Genomic DNA, 17190 nt, shown 5'->3' on the forward strand with positions numbered 1-17190 from the left:
GCATCTCCCAATTCCTGAAACACCAATGGATCCTGCTGCTTAGTTCGGGATTTAGCTGCTGAGATTTCTGTTATAAATATTCCTCTAAGGTCGGCCTTCATGGCTTCCCATACATAGAAAATGGAAGTTGTATTTTAATTAAACACAAGATTCTCCTTTAGTTTCCCTTCAATTTTCCCCTTAAGGTCTATAACTTGTAACCAAAAGGGGTTAATTTCCCTGTGGGTCTGTACTGCATTGGGGGATTAAGCTTAGGGAGACACAGAGGAGAATGATGGGATAGCGCTCTGGGCAGGAGCTGATGTCAGATATAAGACCCTGCATCAGTTCATTTCCAAGAGCCAAATCCATTCTCCACAAAGAGGAGAATGTGGACGAGAAGCAGGAGTATTGGTATACATTAGGATGACGGGCTCTCCAAAGACCCCTTACATTCCCGCTATTGCCACTGACCCCGCCATATATAATCAAGTAAATAAATGGAGGCTCAGTCACTGTTGAACGTGTGGGAGAATCCCACATAGAACTTAAGTCTCCTTGGAGGATGATTCAACCCCAATTAGACATAAAACAGTGATATAATCATAATAGAAGCTGAAGAACACAACATTTGTAAAGAACTGTCCAACAAGCAGGGACACACTTCTTCCCATATACTCACAGATCACCGTGTTTCTGAAGAATTGGGGTTTGTACCACAGGATCTTCAACTTGTAACATCCCGAATGTGATCCCGGTGTATTTGCCTCTCATTCAGCCAGTGAAGGACTTCTTTTGAATCTTGAATAAAGCGCACAGAACCTCCGGCTACCACCCTTAACGTGGCAGGGTATTTCTTTGAATATAGAACATATATCTCTCAAATGTTTTTTGATATCAAGGAATCTGGCTCTTTGTTTCTGCACTTCTATAGAGTAATATGGAAAGATTGAGATTTTGGATCCATTACTTATTAGATCTGGGTGATCCCTTGCCTGCCGCAGGATAATATCTCTGTTCTGATAGTGTAATGTTTTAGCCAGCGCAGGTCTTTGTGGAAGCCCAGGAGGAAGAGGACGGGTTGGCGCCCTATGAGCTCCTTCTACAGCCTATAGGGGGGTTAAGGTTTCAGGCCCAATTTTTAATTTCCTCCAGTTTTCAAAGAATTCAGTAGGAGAGGAGCCTTCTATTTTTTTCAGGCACACCAATAAGTGGTAAATTATTGCATCTTGATCTATTTTCAAGGTCATCTGTTTCTGCCAGCCATGCTGATATTTGCTGTTCTACAAGTCTGTTCTCCTTGCTCATATCGGCTATCTGATCCTCAGGGGCGCTGACTCTTCCACGGCCCCTGCTGTTTTGTATTCTCTGCAGTTTGCGACGTATATCTGCTATCTCATCTTTAAGACCACCAAACTGTACATTCAAAACAGAGAGGATTTACATGTACCACTGCCATGAAAACATCTATTGTAGTATGTTCCTCAGGTACCTGTATGTCATCTTGGTGAAGATTAGGCTGTGGGGCAGTGAGTACTGTGTCACATGCAGTTTCGCTGACTTTTCGCCCCTTCATTAATGCAGCTGCTTCTCCCATCTCCTCCTCACCCGACTCCTCTCCAGGGCCCATGCACAGGTGCGATGTAGCTGCTATAAGATCACCGTCACCTGCTGAGACCTGTGTTTCTGTGCAGGCAAATCACTCCAGCCTGACCAGCACTATCCTCCTCCTTGTCTCCCCTGCTCAATCTGTCTCCAGCGTGACAACCGTGGTGTCATCTTGGAGCTGAGAGCCGCTTCTCCCGCAGTCTTTCTGTGGCTTTCCATGGTCATTTTTTTTTTCCTGGAGCAAAGTACTTCCACACTGAGCAAGATTTGACACAGTTCTCTGTATTTTCCATCTCTTGGGGGGGCACTATATGGGGATTATTATATATAAATACGAAAAAAAAACTAAGTCTCTTTTTTACTCACAGGATACTAAGGCTGGAAGGCTATTATAGCCAATAGAGTAAAAACCCAAGCGATTAAAGCCAAAATCCCCTTTCTCAAGAAAAGCCTGAATCAATCATAACTGTACTTAACTCCATTCCCATGGGTGGAGAGGAGTGAATACTCATTCTCTTTAGTAGCAGGCACAGTGTTCACCGAGCAGCAGCAACCAGCTATGGCTACTGCCTGTGCCCTGCTCCTCCGCTGCCGCCCCCCCTCCACAGCCAGAATGTATTATCCGGGCTATAAGATACACCCCCCACTTTACTCCAAAATTTTGGAGGAAAAAAGTGTGTCTTATAGTCCAAAAAATATGGTACTTTTGAGCTACAGTGCAAAGGTCAGAAGCGCCATATTGAAGTTCAGATTTTGCTGTACTGGTTTGAGAGTACCATGTCACATTGGCAGAGCCCTTGAAATGCCAGAACAGCAGACCCATCCCCATAAGAGACCCCATTTTACAAATTAAACTTATTAATGAATTCATCTAGGGGTGAAATGATCAAATTGACACCACAGGTGGGTCACAGAATTTTATACCATTGGGCAGTGAAGAAAAAAATAATTACATTTTTACCACCAAAATTTAGTGTTAGCCCCAGATTTTACATTTTCACAAGGGGAAATGACAAAAATGGCACCAAAATTTGTCCCACAATTTCTGCTGAATGTAGAAATACCCCATATGTGGCTGTACAGTACTGCTTAGCCATACCGAGACTCGGGAGGGGAGGATCGCTATTTTCCTACTGGAGCACAGATTTTCCTAGAATAGTTTGCGGACTCCATATACAGAGCCCCTTACTGCTAGAAAAGCAGAATCCCCTCTCAATTTACCCTATTTTGGAAATGATAACCCCTTTTGGGAATTTATCTACAGGTGTAGTGACGATTTTGACTCAATGGGTGTTTTCCAGAAACAAGCAGCAGTGGATGTTGCTGAATGAAAACTGCAAACTGCCATTGTATTCCCCAGTACGGTGTAGTGCCCATACATTGTGCCCAGCTCGTGCTTCTGGAGACATGCACCCTTAAATTAGGCGGGTTGTCATCACTACAGAAATGACAAACATATAGATGCTAAATGTGGTTTAGGCACACTGGGGCTCAGAAGGGAGGTGAGTACTTGGATTTGGGAGCGCAGAATTTACTGAATTTCCTTTGGGGGGGCGAGGAGCCATAGCGCTCTTCCAGAGCCTTTGTACTACCAATAACGTGGAAGCCTCCTATATTTCCATTGACAGATGACGGACCTGAGTAGGGACTCGCTTTTTTATGGATTGATTTGAAGCATTTTTTGGGAACATTTTACATAACATTTGGGATCACATTTATCCTGCGCTCTACGCTGAGCCCTTATATTGGGGTTTCCATGTAAATCTCCGAGAGACATGATTCAAATGAAACCCAGAGGGACCCATTAACTAAAAGGAGGCAGCAGAGTTACTCTGAACTCAGTCTGGCCTCAGTTCAGTGGTGTCCTTTTTTTCAGAAGTGCACAAAACTGTGGCAGACTTCGCTTTTATGCAGACCTAAAAAGACGGACACCGCCGGATCACAGGCCGAACGGTGTCCACAGTGCCTCCTTCTGCCTCATTGTAGGGAATCTTCTGCCAGGGGTTCTGTTTGAATCACGTATTTCAGAGATCTACACAGAAACCCTGGGTGTAACTCTGCGTGCTCTTATATTGGGGTTTCCATGTAAATCTCCGAGAGACATGATTCAAATGAAACCCAGAGGGACCCATTAACTAAAAGGAGGCAGCAGAGTTACTCTGAACTCAGTCTGGCCTCAGTTCAGTGGTGTCCTTTTTTTCAGAAGTGCACAAAACTGTGGCAGACTTCGCTTTTATGCAGACCTAAAAAGACGGACACCGCCGGATCACAGGCCGAACGGTGTCCACAGTGCCTCCTTCTGCCTCATTGTAGGGAATCTTCTGCCAGGGGTTCTGTTTGAATCACGTATTTCAGAGATCTACACAGAAACCCTGGGTGTAACTCTGCGTGCTCAGCACAGAGTGCAGGATAGATGTGTACGGAGCCTTACTGAGATCTTTGGGAGACAGAATGAACAAATCAGCAGCAGCAGTGTACTGTCACACACTAAAAGACGCTATTTATTGTAAAAACTAGTTTTTTTATCGCCATATTTTGAGAACTATAATTTTTCCATATTTCTGCTAGCAGAGTAATGTAAGGGCTTGTTTTTTGCGGGACAAACTGACGTATTTATTGGTACCATTTTCGTACACATGACATTTTTGATCACTTTCTATTCCGATTTTTGGGTGGCAGAATGAACGAAAAACAGCAATTCAGGAGTTGTTTTTTTTAAGCCATTCAGAGTGTGGTAAAATTAATAAGGCAGCTTTTTCTTCGGGTCGGTACGATTACAGTGATACCACATTTATGATACCATCTTTTTTTTTGTTTTGACGCTTTTACCCAATGATACAAACTATTTTATAGATAAAATAATTATTTTTGCATCACTTTATCCTGAGAGCTGTAACTTTTTTATTTTTAGGCTAAGGGAGCTGTATCACGGCTTATTTTGCCAGACAAGATGATGTTTTCAGCGATACCATTTTTCTTTACATTCGTCTTTTTAATCGCGTTTTAATCCACTTTTTCTTGATCGCAGCATTTAGGGGTTAAAGTACTGGGAGTGGTGTGGGCACTGCTCTTGTCACTGAGTGCCGGGTGTCAGCTGTCAGAATTAGTTGACACCCGGCGGCGATCATGCGTGCACAGTACCTACCGACCTGAACGTATGGATACATCCAAGGTCGTAAAGGGTTAAGAACCATCTGAGATAGACTTAGACACTAACAAAAAAAGAAGAATATCAGTTACACTAACTAAAACCACAGATAGACTAAACAAAAAAGAAAAAACAACCTTAAAGACAAGGAAGACAAATAAGAGGTCAATTATGTGACCTACTCAACCTGAGAGGCAGAAAACAGGATCTCAGTGGAGAGTATTTTGTCGATGCCGAGATAGGCCAAATACATGCCTAGGTCACCTCAGCCGTCTTTTCCTTTTTTCTGGAAGGGACAGTTTGCCAGTCATTCTCCCTGCCTCGTGGGTTCAAATTTTCCTCTTGAGGATGATCTGGGATGTTGAGGTCCCTTCGTCTCAGTAGGTCTCTACCCTCTTCGTATGTTGTGATGGAGTGCCAGGCATTGCTGTGGTTAATGAGGAGATATAAGGGGAAGCCCCATCTGTAAATGATCGAGTTCTCCCGGAGATTAAAGGTAATGGGGACAGATTCCTGCAAAAGCGAAGGCTAGTAGAGGACACATCAGAGAAAATCTTCACTTGGTTGAAGGTTTTGGGGAGTTACCCTTTCCTTCTTGAGCAGAAGAGCAGGTACTCTTTAACATGAAAGTGGATTCTGGTTAGGACATCCCGTGGAGCAGTCTCTGGAAGGTGTTTAGGGCACGGGACCCTAAGGCTTTGTCAATAATCATATCATGGCTGGAGCAGTCTGGTTATCATACCTGGGTAATGGGACAGTGCTAAATAAGGGCACGGGCTGCCAGTGCACTGCAGTCAAGGGGCAATCTTCTTCAGCTTCCAAGTCATGCCCCCCTCACTGTCAAATTTTAATTCAGAAAGTCAAAATCATTAAGAAATGGCTCATTTCATAACTAAACCTGACAACTTTTGAAAATATGTAAAACAATGTTACATGATCTGAAAGATCCTTGAGCTAGTCGGGTGGAAGGTCCTTCAGCTGCTCACTCAGGACAGGCAACCTCTGATGGTTCCGGTTCCTTCCTTTCCTGCACTGCACCAATCAGTTACATAAGTGTGGGGCTAGAGGAGAGAGAGCAGTTCTCTCAGTGATCAGAAAGGGCAGTGTTTCAGCGTTCTCCTCTGTCACAGGAAGCTGCCTCCAGTCTATAACACCCAATCACTTATTAGCAATATTTGTTTCTTGCTAAAAATGTATCTTATAGGCCACGGGATCTGAGTATTAGTGTTTTTATTTAATCAAGGCAAACATGAGGAATGACAAGGGGTTGTGGTAGTAGTGGACAACCCCTTTAAGAAGATACAATTTTCAGTTAAAACATTCCAACATTCTGAACATTAAAAAATATTCTCCCCTGTGTGACTTCTCTGAAGTTTATTAAGAATTGTTTCCCCAAGTAAAAAATTTCTCAAATTAAGAAAATAAAAATGGTTTTTACCCTGTGTGACGTCTCTGGTGACTAAGAAGAGATTTATTCACAAAACATTTTCCACATTCTGAACTGGAGAAAGACTTTTACCCTGTGTGAGTTCTCTGGTGCCTAACAAAACTTGATTTCTGTGTAAAAGATTTCCCACATTCTGAGCATGAAAAAGGCTTCTCACCAGTGTGAGTTCTCTGATGTTGAATAAGACATAATTTCTCTGTAAAACATTTCCCACATTCTGAACATGAAAAACGCTTCTCCCCTGTGTGAATTCTCTGATGTCTGGTAAGACTTGGTTTCTCTGTAAAACATTTCCCACATTCTGAACATGAAAAAGGCTTCTCCCCTGTGTGAATTCTCTGATGTTTGATCAGACTTGATTTATCTACAAAGCATTTCCCACATTCTGAACATGAAAAACTCTTCTCCCCTGTGTGAATTTTCTGATGGCCAAGAAGATGCGCTTTCTGGTTAAAACATTTCCCACATTCGGAACATGAAAACGGCTTCTCCCCTGTGTGAGTTCTCTGGTGAGTAACAAGATATGAATTCCAAACAAAACATTTACCACATTCTGAACATGAAAATGGCTTTTCCCCTTTGTGAGTTCTCTGGTGACTAACAAGGTCTGATTTCTCTTTAAAACATTTCTCACACTTGGAACAAGAAAATATATTCTCCGCTGTGTGAAATTGTTGATGTTTTAGAAAAGACTTTTGGAGGGGAAAACTATTTCCATATTTTGAACGTGAAAATGGCTTCTTTGTTTTAGGAGCAGTTCGTTTTTTAATGCTTATTTTGTGACTTTGATTTTCCTTAGTAGTCGGTAATGAATCAGAAGACAGGACCTGTTTCAAAAGATCAGATGACAGATCTTTGCTGTGAAGGGATGATGGTAAATCTGGAATAATGGCATTCACTTCAATTGTATCCTGTGGGATCTCAAGATCATCCGATTTGAAAATTGAAGATGTCAGCTGTCCCTCTGATCTCCTGGTACAGTCATCTGCCAAGAAGAAAACCAATTATTATTTTTGAATAAAAAAGGCTTAAATTTTATATTTTTGAACATTTCTACTTAAATTATCCATATCCTGTGCTGGGCTGATTGCAAGCACTACAAGTCAAAAAACAACCAGCGAGGCTGCCGAGCGTGAAGAGGCTGGATTGAGCGTCCCAGAGGCTGCAGCTAAGTACAAAGGCGGCAGTAAAGTACATAGTTTAACACCAGAGCATAGTTTGGTGTTTTCCTTACTAACCTTCTATTTGTTTTTCTGCTTTTACTTGTATTGTTTATCACCATATAGTATGTGCTCCATGGGCAATGCTACCAGGTGTGTGTCTTGTGAGATGTATGCATGCTTTGAACAGCCGTTTGAGGGTGAAAAAGTCTGCGCTCGATGTCAACGAGTTACATATTTGGAAGCCCAGATACCGGATCTAAACGTGCAGCTAGCAACACTCAGGAGCATTGCAAACCTGGACAGGAGTTTAGAGCTCACTGAGATTGTGCTGGTTAGGGCCAGTGATATGGAGGCGGGTGGAGGTGGGGAAGACCAGAATAGAGAAGTATGTAGCTGGGTAAATGTTACAAGAAGGGGTAGGGGGAAAAGTGCCAGGGAGCCCAGTCCTGATCTGGCACAACCTAGTAAATATGCCTGTTTGGCTGATATTAGGATTGCTATCCCAGGACTGGGATCACTAAAGCAGGACGCTCCTAGCAACCAGGAAGATGACTGTTGTAGGAAGGAGGGTAATAGGAGTGCAGCAAAGACCAGACAGATGGTGGTAGGAGACTCTATAAATAGGCGGACAGACGGAGTCATCTGCCGCCGAGACCGTGAATGCCGAACAGTGTGTTGTCTGCTGGTTGCTCGGGTTCAACATATAGCGGATCGGATACACAGATTGCTGGGTGGGTTTGGGCAAAACTCAGCAGTCATGGTATACATTGGTACTAATGACAAAGTTAGAGGGAGGTGGAAGGTCCTTAAAAATGATTACGGGGAACTAGGAGAGAAGCTGAAGGCCAGGACCTCCAAGAAATACTGTCGGTGCCACATGCGTCACTAGATAGACAGCGGGAGCTTAGGGAGATAAACAAGTAGCTTAGACATTGGTGCAGGAAAGAAGGGTTTGGGTTCATGGAGACCTGGGCCGACCTTCTCACCAGTCCGGTGACAGGGAGCAGGTGGATGCTGGCTGACTTCAGTAATAATCTCTTTTACAATTAGATTTTTGCCCTAGTTTTTACTCAATATTTATTCCTGTACAAAGGACCTTTTTGAATTAATTAAATTTAATGTAATTGACTCCTGGATGTAATGGAATCATGTTATTTTGAAAAAGAGGTGATGTTTTGATTAAAAATGACTATGAATTATATATAATCATATGAAATAATCATGTTCAAAAGGGGATACTTAAAGGGACTATGAACTATATGTAATCATCAGACTAACCATTCATTAGTTACTAAATATTTTAGTGACATATCTGCACATCCTGTATATGTTAATTCTGATAGATATATAGCACTTGCACTTTATATTTATATAATTATATACATATTCCCTTTACTATATCCCATTACGGCTAATAAGTAATACATCATACATACTCCCCTGTATGCGTTACCCCCTGATTCCCTCATTTGAGCTTCATTTTTATCTTATTTGTATTGTTGTATGTTTTTTAATTTGTCTATGCTTGTGCCCTTTTAAATTTTTACTACATTAATTGCTATAAAATAAAAAATATTTTTATATGACTTTTTTGTCCAGTGAATATTGTTTTGTTGGTCTATTGATCTTGTGTTTAGATATTGTGAATTTATTTTCTTGGTAACTCTGAGAAACTCCTTCTGTTTTGTAGGATTTATTCTACTGTAGGGAAGGGCCGCATCTCAATGGGGAGGGAGCAGCTATGCTGGGGGGAAAATGGTCAGACGGATGGAGGAGCTTTTAAACTAGGATCTGGGGGGAGGGAGGGTATGCGTGCTTATAAGGGGATAGATAGACTAGACCAGGGATCTCAAACTCAGCTGGGCATATGGGCCGCACACGGAAAAACATTTAATTTGGGGGGTCCGCATTATTTGCATGACAAAGTGACATTTTTAGTGATACCATTTTATTTTTTATACACCTTTTGAATTGGTCCTCATCTTGCAGACATGGTCTCCCATCCAGGTTCCCCATATTGCAGACATGGTCTCCCATCCAGGTTCCCCATATTGCAGACATGGTCTCTCATCCAGGTCCCCCATATTGCAGACGTGATCTCCCATCCAGGTCCCCCATATTGCAGACGTGGTCTCCCATCCAGGTCCCCCATATTGCAGACGTGGTCTCCCATCCAGGTCCCCCATATTGCAGAGGTGGTCCCAATATAGCAGGCATGGTCTCCCATCCAGGTCCCCTTGCAGACATGGTCTCCCATCCAGATCCCCTATATTGCAGACATGGTCCCCCATCCAGGTCCCCCATATTGCAGACATGGTCCCCCATATTGCAGACATGGTCCCCCATATTGCAGACATGGTCCTCCCATCCAGGTCCCCCATATTGCAGACATGGTCCCCCATATTGCAGACATGGTCCTCCCATCCAGGTCCCCCATATTGCAGACATGGTCCCCCATATTGCAGACATGGTCCCCCATCCTGGTCCTTATCTTGCAGACATGTCCCCCATCCAGGTCCCCCCCATACTGCACACAGGGTCCGTCCATCCCCCATACTGCGCACAGGGTCCGTCCATCCCCCATACTGCGCACAGGGTCCGTCCGTCACCCATACTGCGCTAAGGGTCCACATCCCCCCATACTGCGCTAAGGGTCCCCATCCCCCCATACTGCACTAAGGGTCCCCGTCCCCCCATATTGCGCTCAGGGTCCCCGTCCCCCCATACTGCGCTCAGGGTCCCCGTCCCCCCATACTGGGCACAGGGTCTCTGTCCCACATACTGCGCACAGGGACCCTGTCCCCCCATACTGCGCACAGTGCCCCCCCCATACTGAGCACAGGTCCCCTGTGCTGTATTTCACATGACAGAGAAAAAAAAAAAAAAGATTCTCACCTGTCCTCCGTTCCCTCGGCGTCCTTTCTGCACCTGTGGCCCGCAGGCACAGACCCCGTAATGATCGCGGCTCTCTCCAGCAGCCGCCGACATCAGCGCTGTAATGCAGTGTATTGCCGCGCAGAGACCGGCTCTCTGCACAGCAATACCAGTATCAGCCGCCGGCCTATCAGACGCCAGCAGCTGACATCTGCGTCCCAGCGCAGCAGCGTATGACGTCACTGCCATGCGCAGAGGTCAGCTGCTGGCCTCTGATAGGCCGGCGGCTGATACTGGTATTGCTGTGCAGAGGGCCGGTCTCTGCGCGGCAATACACTGCACTACTGCGCTGATGTCGGCGGCTGCTGGAGAGAGCCATGATCGTTACGGGGTCTATGTGCCTGCGGGCCGCAAGAAGCAGCCGGAGGGGCAACAGTGTTTGAGACCCCTGGACTAGACAGAGAGAGTGGGGCAGCAGGGGCAATAGAGCATCTAGGGTGGGGCTAGGATATGCAAGGAATGTAGGGAGCTGAGTAGGAGTAGCAAATGTGCTAATTGTATTAAATGTCTGCTGGCAAATGCAAGAAGTCTTGCAAACAAAATGGCTGAACTGGAGGCTCTTATGTCGGTCATGAAATATGATGTGGTAGGTATTACGGAAACCTGGCTGGAAAAAGCCATGACTGAAGCCATGACTGGGTGACAAACATGGAGGGATTACATTTAGAAAGGATAGGAAAGACAAAAAAGGTGGAGGGATGTGTATTTTCGTAAGATCCAACTTAAAACGTGTTCAATGATAACATTGGGAGAAGCTGCGACAATGTAGAGTCAGTTTGGGTAAATATACATGGGGATGGTCATAATGGAAAGCTGCTAAGAGGAGTTTGTTACAAGCCTCCTAATATAGCTGAACTGGTAGAGGACAAAATGATGGAACAAATTAAAAATGCAGCAAATAATAATAGGGTCCTTATTATGGGGGATTTTAACTATCCAGATTTTCAATGGGACACAGAATCTTCCAGTTGTGCTAAAAGCTACAAATTCTTATTCACAGTTCAGGACAATGACCTCTCTCAGCTGGTAGATGAACCAACCAGGGGAGGTAATCTGCTGGATCTGGTGCTGTCATATAGACCAGATACAATTTCAGATCTAGAGGTCCGGGAGCATTTGGGAAACAGCGACCATAATATGATAAGTTTCAATGTAATATTCAATAAAACATTTCAAAAAGGAAATGCAAAAACCTGAAACTTTAGGAAAGCTGATTTCAACAAATTAAGGGAAGAGCTTAATTGTGTAGACTGGGACCATGTCATGGTAACTGGGGATAGATACCAAACGTAAATGGGGCATGTTTAAGGAAATACTTTGGACTTTGCAAAGGCATTCGATACTGTATCACATAACAGCCTTATACTGAAGCTACAGAAGAAAGGACTTAGATGGGTAAGGAATTGGCTAAATGATAGGAAACAAAGGGTTGTCATAAATGGCACATTCTCTAAATGGGACATAGTCAGCAGTGGGGGGCCGCAGGGATCTTTGCTAGGACCAATTCTCTTTAACCTCTATTAATGACCTGGGGGATGGGATTGTGAGTAAAACGTCAGTTTTTGCTGACGATATCAAACTATGTAGGATATTGAAATCTGATCTTGACATTACGATATTGCAGAATGATCTGGATAAGATGACTGAATGGACAAACACTTGGCAGATGAGGTTTAATGTAGATAAATGTAGTGTAATGCACACAGGATGGAGTAATCCTATGGCTACATATACATTAAATTGGAGTATACTCAGGACTACAGAACAGGAGAAGGATTTGGGTATTCTGGTTACAAGTACTCAATGTCAAGCAGCTGCCGCAAAAGCAAACAACATTTTAGGGTGTATAAAAAGAGAAATAAAATCCTGCGATCCCAACGTGTTACCCCTTTATAAATCACTGGTGAGGCCACATCTGGAATATGGAATCCAGTTTTGGGCTCCACATTTCAAAATGGATATTCAGAAGTTAGAGTCAGTTCAAAGGTGGCAACTAGATTATTACAAGGGATGTAGGCTTCTCATATGATGAGAGGTTGGAAAAGTTGAGCTTGTTTAGCTTAGAAAAACGACGGATCTCACTGACATGTATAAATATATGTGGTCAGTACAAAGGTGTAGCACATGACTTATTCCTTCCAAAGACTAAGGACCAGGGGGCAATCATTACTGGTGGAAGAAAGGCGATTCCGGCACCTAAACAGTAAAGGGTTCTTTACAGTCAGAGCAGTCGGACTGCGGAATGCCCTACTACAGGAGGTAGTAATGGCCGACACTATAACAGCTTTCAAAAAAGGGCTGGATGATTTCCTCGCTACAGGTAATATGGTGTCCTAGAGTTAAATTAGACAAAATGTTACACCTATAGTAGTACATTTGATCCAGGGTTCCTGTACTGATCGCCTTTCTCGGGGTCAAGAAGGAATTTTTCCCCATGATGCAAATTGGCTGAATGTATCCTTGGTTTTTTGCCTTCTTCTGGATCAAAAGATTTAGGTACAGGGATTTTAGTAATACAATAACAGTAATACAAAAAATAAAACTAATTAAAAATTATTTATGGTTATTTGTAATTGTAATAGTGCAGTAATAATAAAAATGGTAATCCATTTGTGAGGCCTAGTTCCAGTAAGTTAGTGTAGTGTTGGTATGGGGAGTACAATTGGGGGAGAAAGGTTGAACTTGATGGATCTAGGTCTTTATTCAACCTACGTTACTATGTTACACTATCTGACTTCCAAACAAGAACCCATGTATCTAGCTAATATCTTTCAGTACAAGGGCGCACACTCAGCAGCGTCTGTGTCCTTCAGTAACATGGATAAAATGGCGCTGAGGGAACTTGGCCGGTTTTTATATCGAGAGGAAATGTGATTTCAGCAGCCAATTGCAGAAGCCCTTGTATCTGGACACTGTGGATGCTTCCTGCGCTCTGACTGGCTAGCCACGCATTCCTGACTTAAAGTTACCGGCTACAGGACAAAATAAATAAATAAAAAAATTACAAGCGCACCACTGATCTATCACCCCACTCATCTGCCACATCCCCCCGCTCATCATAAACAAGCACTATGCTAGCCAAACTGTTCAAAACGCTGCAGTTGCCCCGCAATCACGTTCCCGCATTTATTCCCCGAACTTTGCCGATTTTTTCCAATTTTAAGAAATTTTGCTTGCATTTCCGATCATGAATCCGAATGTGCCATATTCGTATCAAATTGAGGCTGCGTGCCCACAATGCGTTTTTCAAGCGTTTTTGCTGTGGAAACGCTTGAAAAACACTTGGTAATACGTGCCCCATGGGTCCCAATGACAATCCGCATGTTCTGTGCCTATGCTGCTTAATTTTCCGCAGGGGATTTTATGTGCGGGAAATTCCGCAGCATCTCCATTATTTTTGCGTTTATGCATGCGGAATTGCCTACTCAATGCATTAGAAAAACGCATGGCAATTCCGCATGTCAAAAACGCGCCAAAAACAAGTGTTAGATTCCGCACGCGTTTTTTCTGGCAAGGAGATGCAGAAATGAAGCGGAAATTTTCTGCTTCGTTTCTGCATTGAGGGCACATAACCTTAGGTTGTAAGATTGGATTTCGAATAAATTCGCTCATCACTACTCACCAAGCTGCTTGCCTATTGTCCTGTAGCCAATCCCAGCCTTGTGCAGGTCTACAGGTGTCCTTAGACATCTCTTTGGTCTTGGCCATGGGGGAGAGATTGGAGTGTGATTGATTGATTGAGTGTGTGGACAGGTGTCTTTTATACAGGTAACGAGTTCAAACAGGTACAATAAATACAGGTGAGGAGTGCAGAGTAGGAGGGCTTCTGAAAGAAAAACTAACAGGTCTGTGAGAGAACAGAATTCTTGCTGGTTGGTAGGTGATCAAATACTTATTTAATGCAATAAAATACAGTTTAATTATTTAAAAATCATACAATGTGATTTTCTGGATTTTTTTTAAGATTCTGTCTCTCACAGGTGAAGTGTACCTACGATAAACTTGCAAAATCAGCAGTGTATCAAATACTTATTTTCCCCACAGTAGCAGCAGCTATGGACGTCCATCACGATAGCTTCATCCTCATCGCTAATGCTATAATATGAGAAGTTCAGCTAACAGGCTCTAATGATTGGCATTATCTAGGAGACTGTCTATTGTACTATATGATTGCTGAAAAGATTAGGGATAAAGCAAGAGAATCTCTCAATATCCTATAACTGCTGCTATAAGCACAAGATAAGAGAAACTGCCAATGTGTCGGCTTCATGAATTTTAAAGCTTACCACAGTGAATTTATTCACAGTTCTCCTGAATAAATTGTTCTGTTACATAGAAACGGTAGGAAGATCTATTATCCTGATTAAACAAACATAATTGATATATATTGCAATAATCTTGAGTGACAAACTCTTTACTACTAATATCCTAGCTGACTTTCAGTTCTGGGACCATTGAGTCAATAATTTTTACATTTTGCTACTATATTTCTAGTTTTAATCGTGAAAAAATAAAAGTTAATTTTTACCATTTACTCCAATTGGATTAGTCTGTGAAATTTGGAAAATATAAGTTTTGGAGATATATAATAATTTGTCAGAGCAGTGAATGGATTTACAGATCTGGGCAGTTAAAGGTCAGCATCTCCTAATCCCAGGGGGGAGGTGGATCCTCCAGGTTGTAAGTTCTATAGAAAAGGGCTTTCATAATTCACAAAGTCATTTGAACAGTTTTCGGTGGAAGAGAATGTTGTACTTTAATGGAAAAATGGTGATCACACGACCTATAAAGCAGCCACAGCCGGTGACTGAGAAGAATCTGTGACTTTTCTACATTTAGTGGTTACTACTCACCTGGGTGGTCATATGTAGGAATCCCCTCTTTACACCGCTCATCACCCCTTACATATGTCTCTGTAGTATTAATATGGGTCAGATCTTCACCCTGAAACAAATATTGTAAAAGTCACAAACAGATAAGAAGTCACATCTATGATCAGCTCTAATCCTGCCATCTCCACCGTTCTCATTACACAAGTATAAAACATATAATACTGGTGGCTAAAACAAGACTGAGCACAAGACCTTCACAGCCGTCTACACATCATAGGGGAGATCTCATGACACCCTCTCTCCATCTACCTGATGATCCTGAGGAACATTGGGATCTTCTTGTTTACAGTCCTGTGGAAGAAAAGGACGGGGGCATCTCTCTGGTGTTGTCCTCTTACTGGATCGATCTGGAGGAAACACATACAAGGACTGAATTCATTCTTTACATACAGATAATTATAGTCCTGTCTATTACCTGGTGATGTGAGGGGCTGGGGAACCTCCATCATGACGTCCTTGTACAGATCTTTGTGTCCTTCTAAATACTCCCACTCCTCCATGGAGAAATAGACGGCGACATCCTGACACCTTATAGGAACCTGACACATATAATGATACCGTCATCCCCCCGATCCCTCCATAGCACTACTGTATAATGTCCCAGCATTCCCAGCAGTGTCACCTCTCCAGTCAGCAGCTCAATCATCTTGTAGGTGAGTTCTAGGATCTTCTGGTCATTGATGTCCTCATGTATGAAGGGGTGAGGTGGAGGCCCTGTGATTAGGCTCAGGGGTCTTCCCCATCCCTCAGACACAGGATCCTGACAGCGCTCACTAGAGGTCTTCTTCACTACTGTATAATCCTGGTAATGGAGAGACACATTAATAAATCTCACTCCAGACATTTCCAGAGTCCTCACCTCTCCAGTTCTGTCCATCTGTTATTCCCATAGATAAGAATGATGTAATGTGACGTCATCAGAATCTCTCACCTCTCCAGTAAGCCGGAAGAGGATCTCTAGAGTGAGGTGTAATATCCTCTCCGCCATCTTGTCTCTGTCCATAACCATCCTTGATGGGTAAATCAGGAAAATTCTCTTATATAGAAGATATTCACTGAGAGGGTCCGATATTGTAGAGACCTGAATGAGAAGAAGATGAGACGATGTAACATTATAAAAATCCTGTGTGATAATACAATTACTGGAGATAATAAGGGAAACATATGAGGAGATATATTATTTTACAGTATCTAGTTTTCTTCTTTACATCTAGTAATAAAACCTATATATTTTAGACCACAGACCACAAGCAGTTTCTTCCTTGGAGTCTGTAGCTGAATATGTTTCTCATAGACTCATCTTCCATAACGCTAATTCGCGTCTCATTTAAATCTTTATGACAACCCAAAACATCCAAATAACCCTGATCAAAAGTTCACATACCCTGGTGATTTTGGCCTGATAACATGCACAAAATTTGACACAAATGGGTTTGAATGGCAACTAAAGGTAACATCCTCACCTGTAACCTGTGTGCTTGTAATCAGTGTGTGTGCATAAAAGCTGAGTGAGTTTCTGGGATCCAGACAGACTCTTGCATCTTTCATCCAGCCACTGACGTTTCTGGATTGTGAGTGAAAAGAATTGTCAACGGATCTACGAGAAAAGGTAGTTGAACTATATAACACAAGAAAGGGATACAAAAAAAAATAGCCAAGGAATTGATAATGCCAGTCAGCAGCATTCAAACTATGAATAACAAATGGAAAATAAGGGGCTCTGTAAAAACCAAACCATGGTCAGGTAGACCAACAAAAATTTCAGCCACAACTGCCAGGAAAATTGTTTGGGATTCAAAGAAAAACCCACAAATAACATCAGCTGTAATTCATGACTCTATGAAAACTAGCGGGGTGGCTGTTTCAAGATGCACAATAAGGAGGCAATTAAAGAAAAATGGGTGCATGGTCGCCAGAAGAAAGCCATTACTGTGCAAATGCCACAAAGCATCTCGCCTACAATACGCCAAACAGCACAGAGACAAGCCTCAAAACTTCTGGAACAAGGTAATTTGGAGT

General features: G+C 42.8%; 1 protein-coding gene across 1 annotated transcript; it reads right to left on the reverse strand.

The window, feature by feature from the left end:
* Window positions 1-5969: 5969 nt before the first annotated feature.
* LOC141245236 (uncharacterized) lies at window positions 5970-15223 on the reverse strand (the record flags this gene model as incomplete). Its single annotated transcript, XM_073669055.1, has 2 exons — window positions 5970-7167; window positions 15133-15223. Coding segments are annotated over 2 exons (1008 nt in total), but the record flags the coding sequence as incomplete, so codon positions are not given.
* Between the last annotated feature and the right edge of the window lie 1967 nt (window positions 15224-17190).

Source organism: Phyllobates terribilis, unplaced genomic scaffold, assembly GCF_046119375.1.
Source record: "Phyllobates terribilis strain yellow unplaced genomic scaffold, ASM4611937v1 Scaffold_1802__1_contigs__length_208793, whole genome shotgun sequence".
Taxonomy (NCBI): Eukaryota; Metazoa; Chordata; class Amphibia; order Anura; family Dendrobatidae; genus Phyllobates; species Phyllobates terribilis.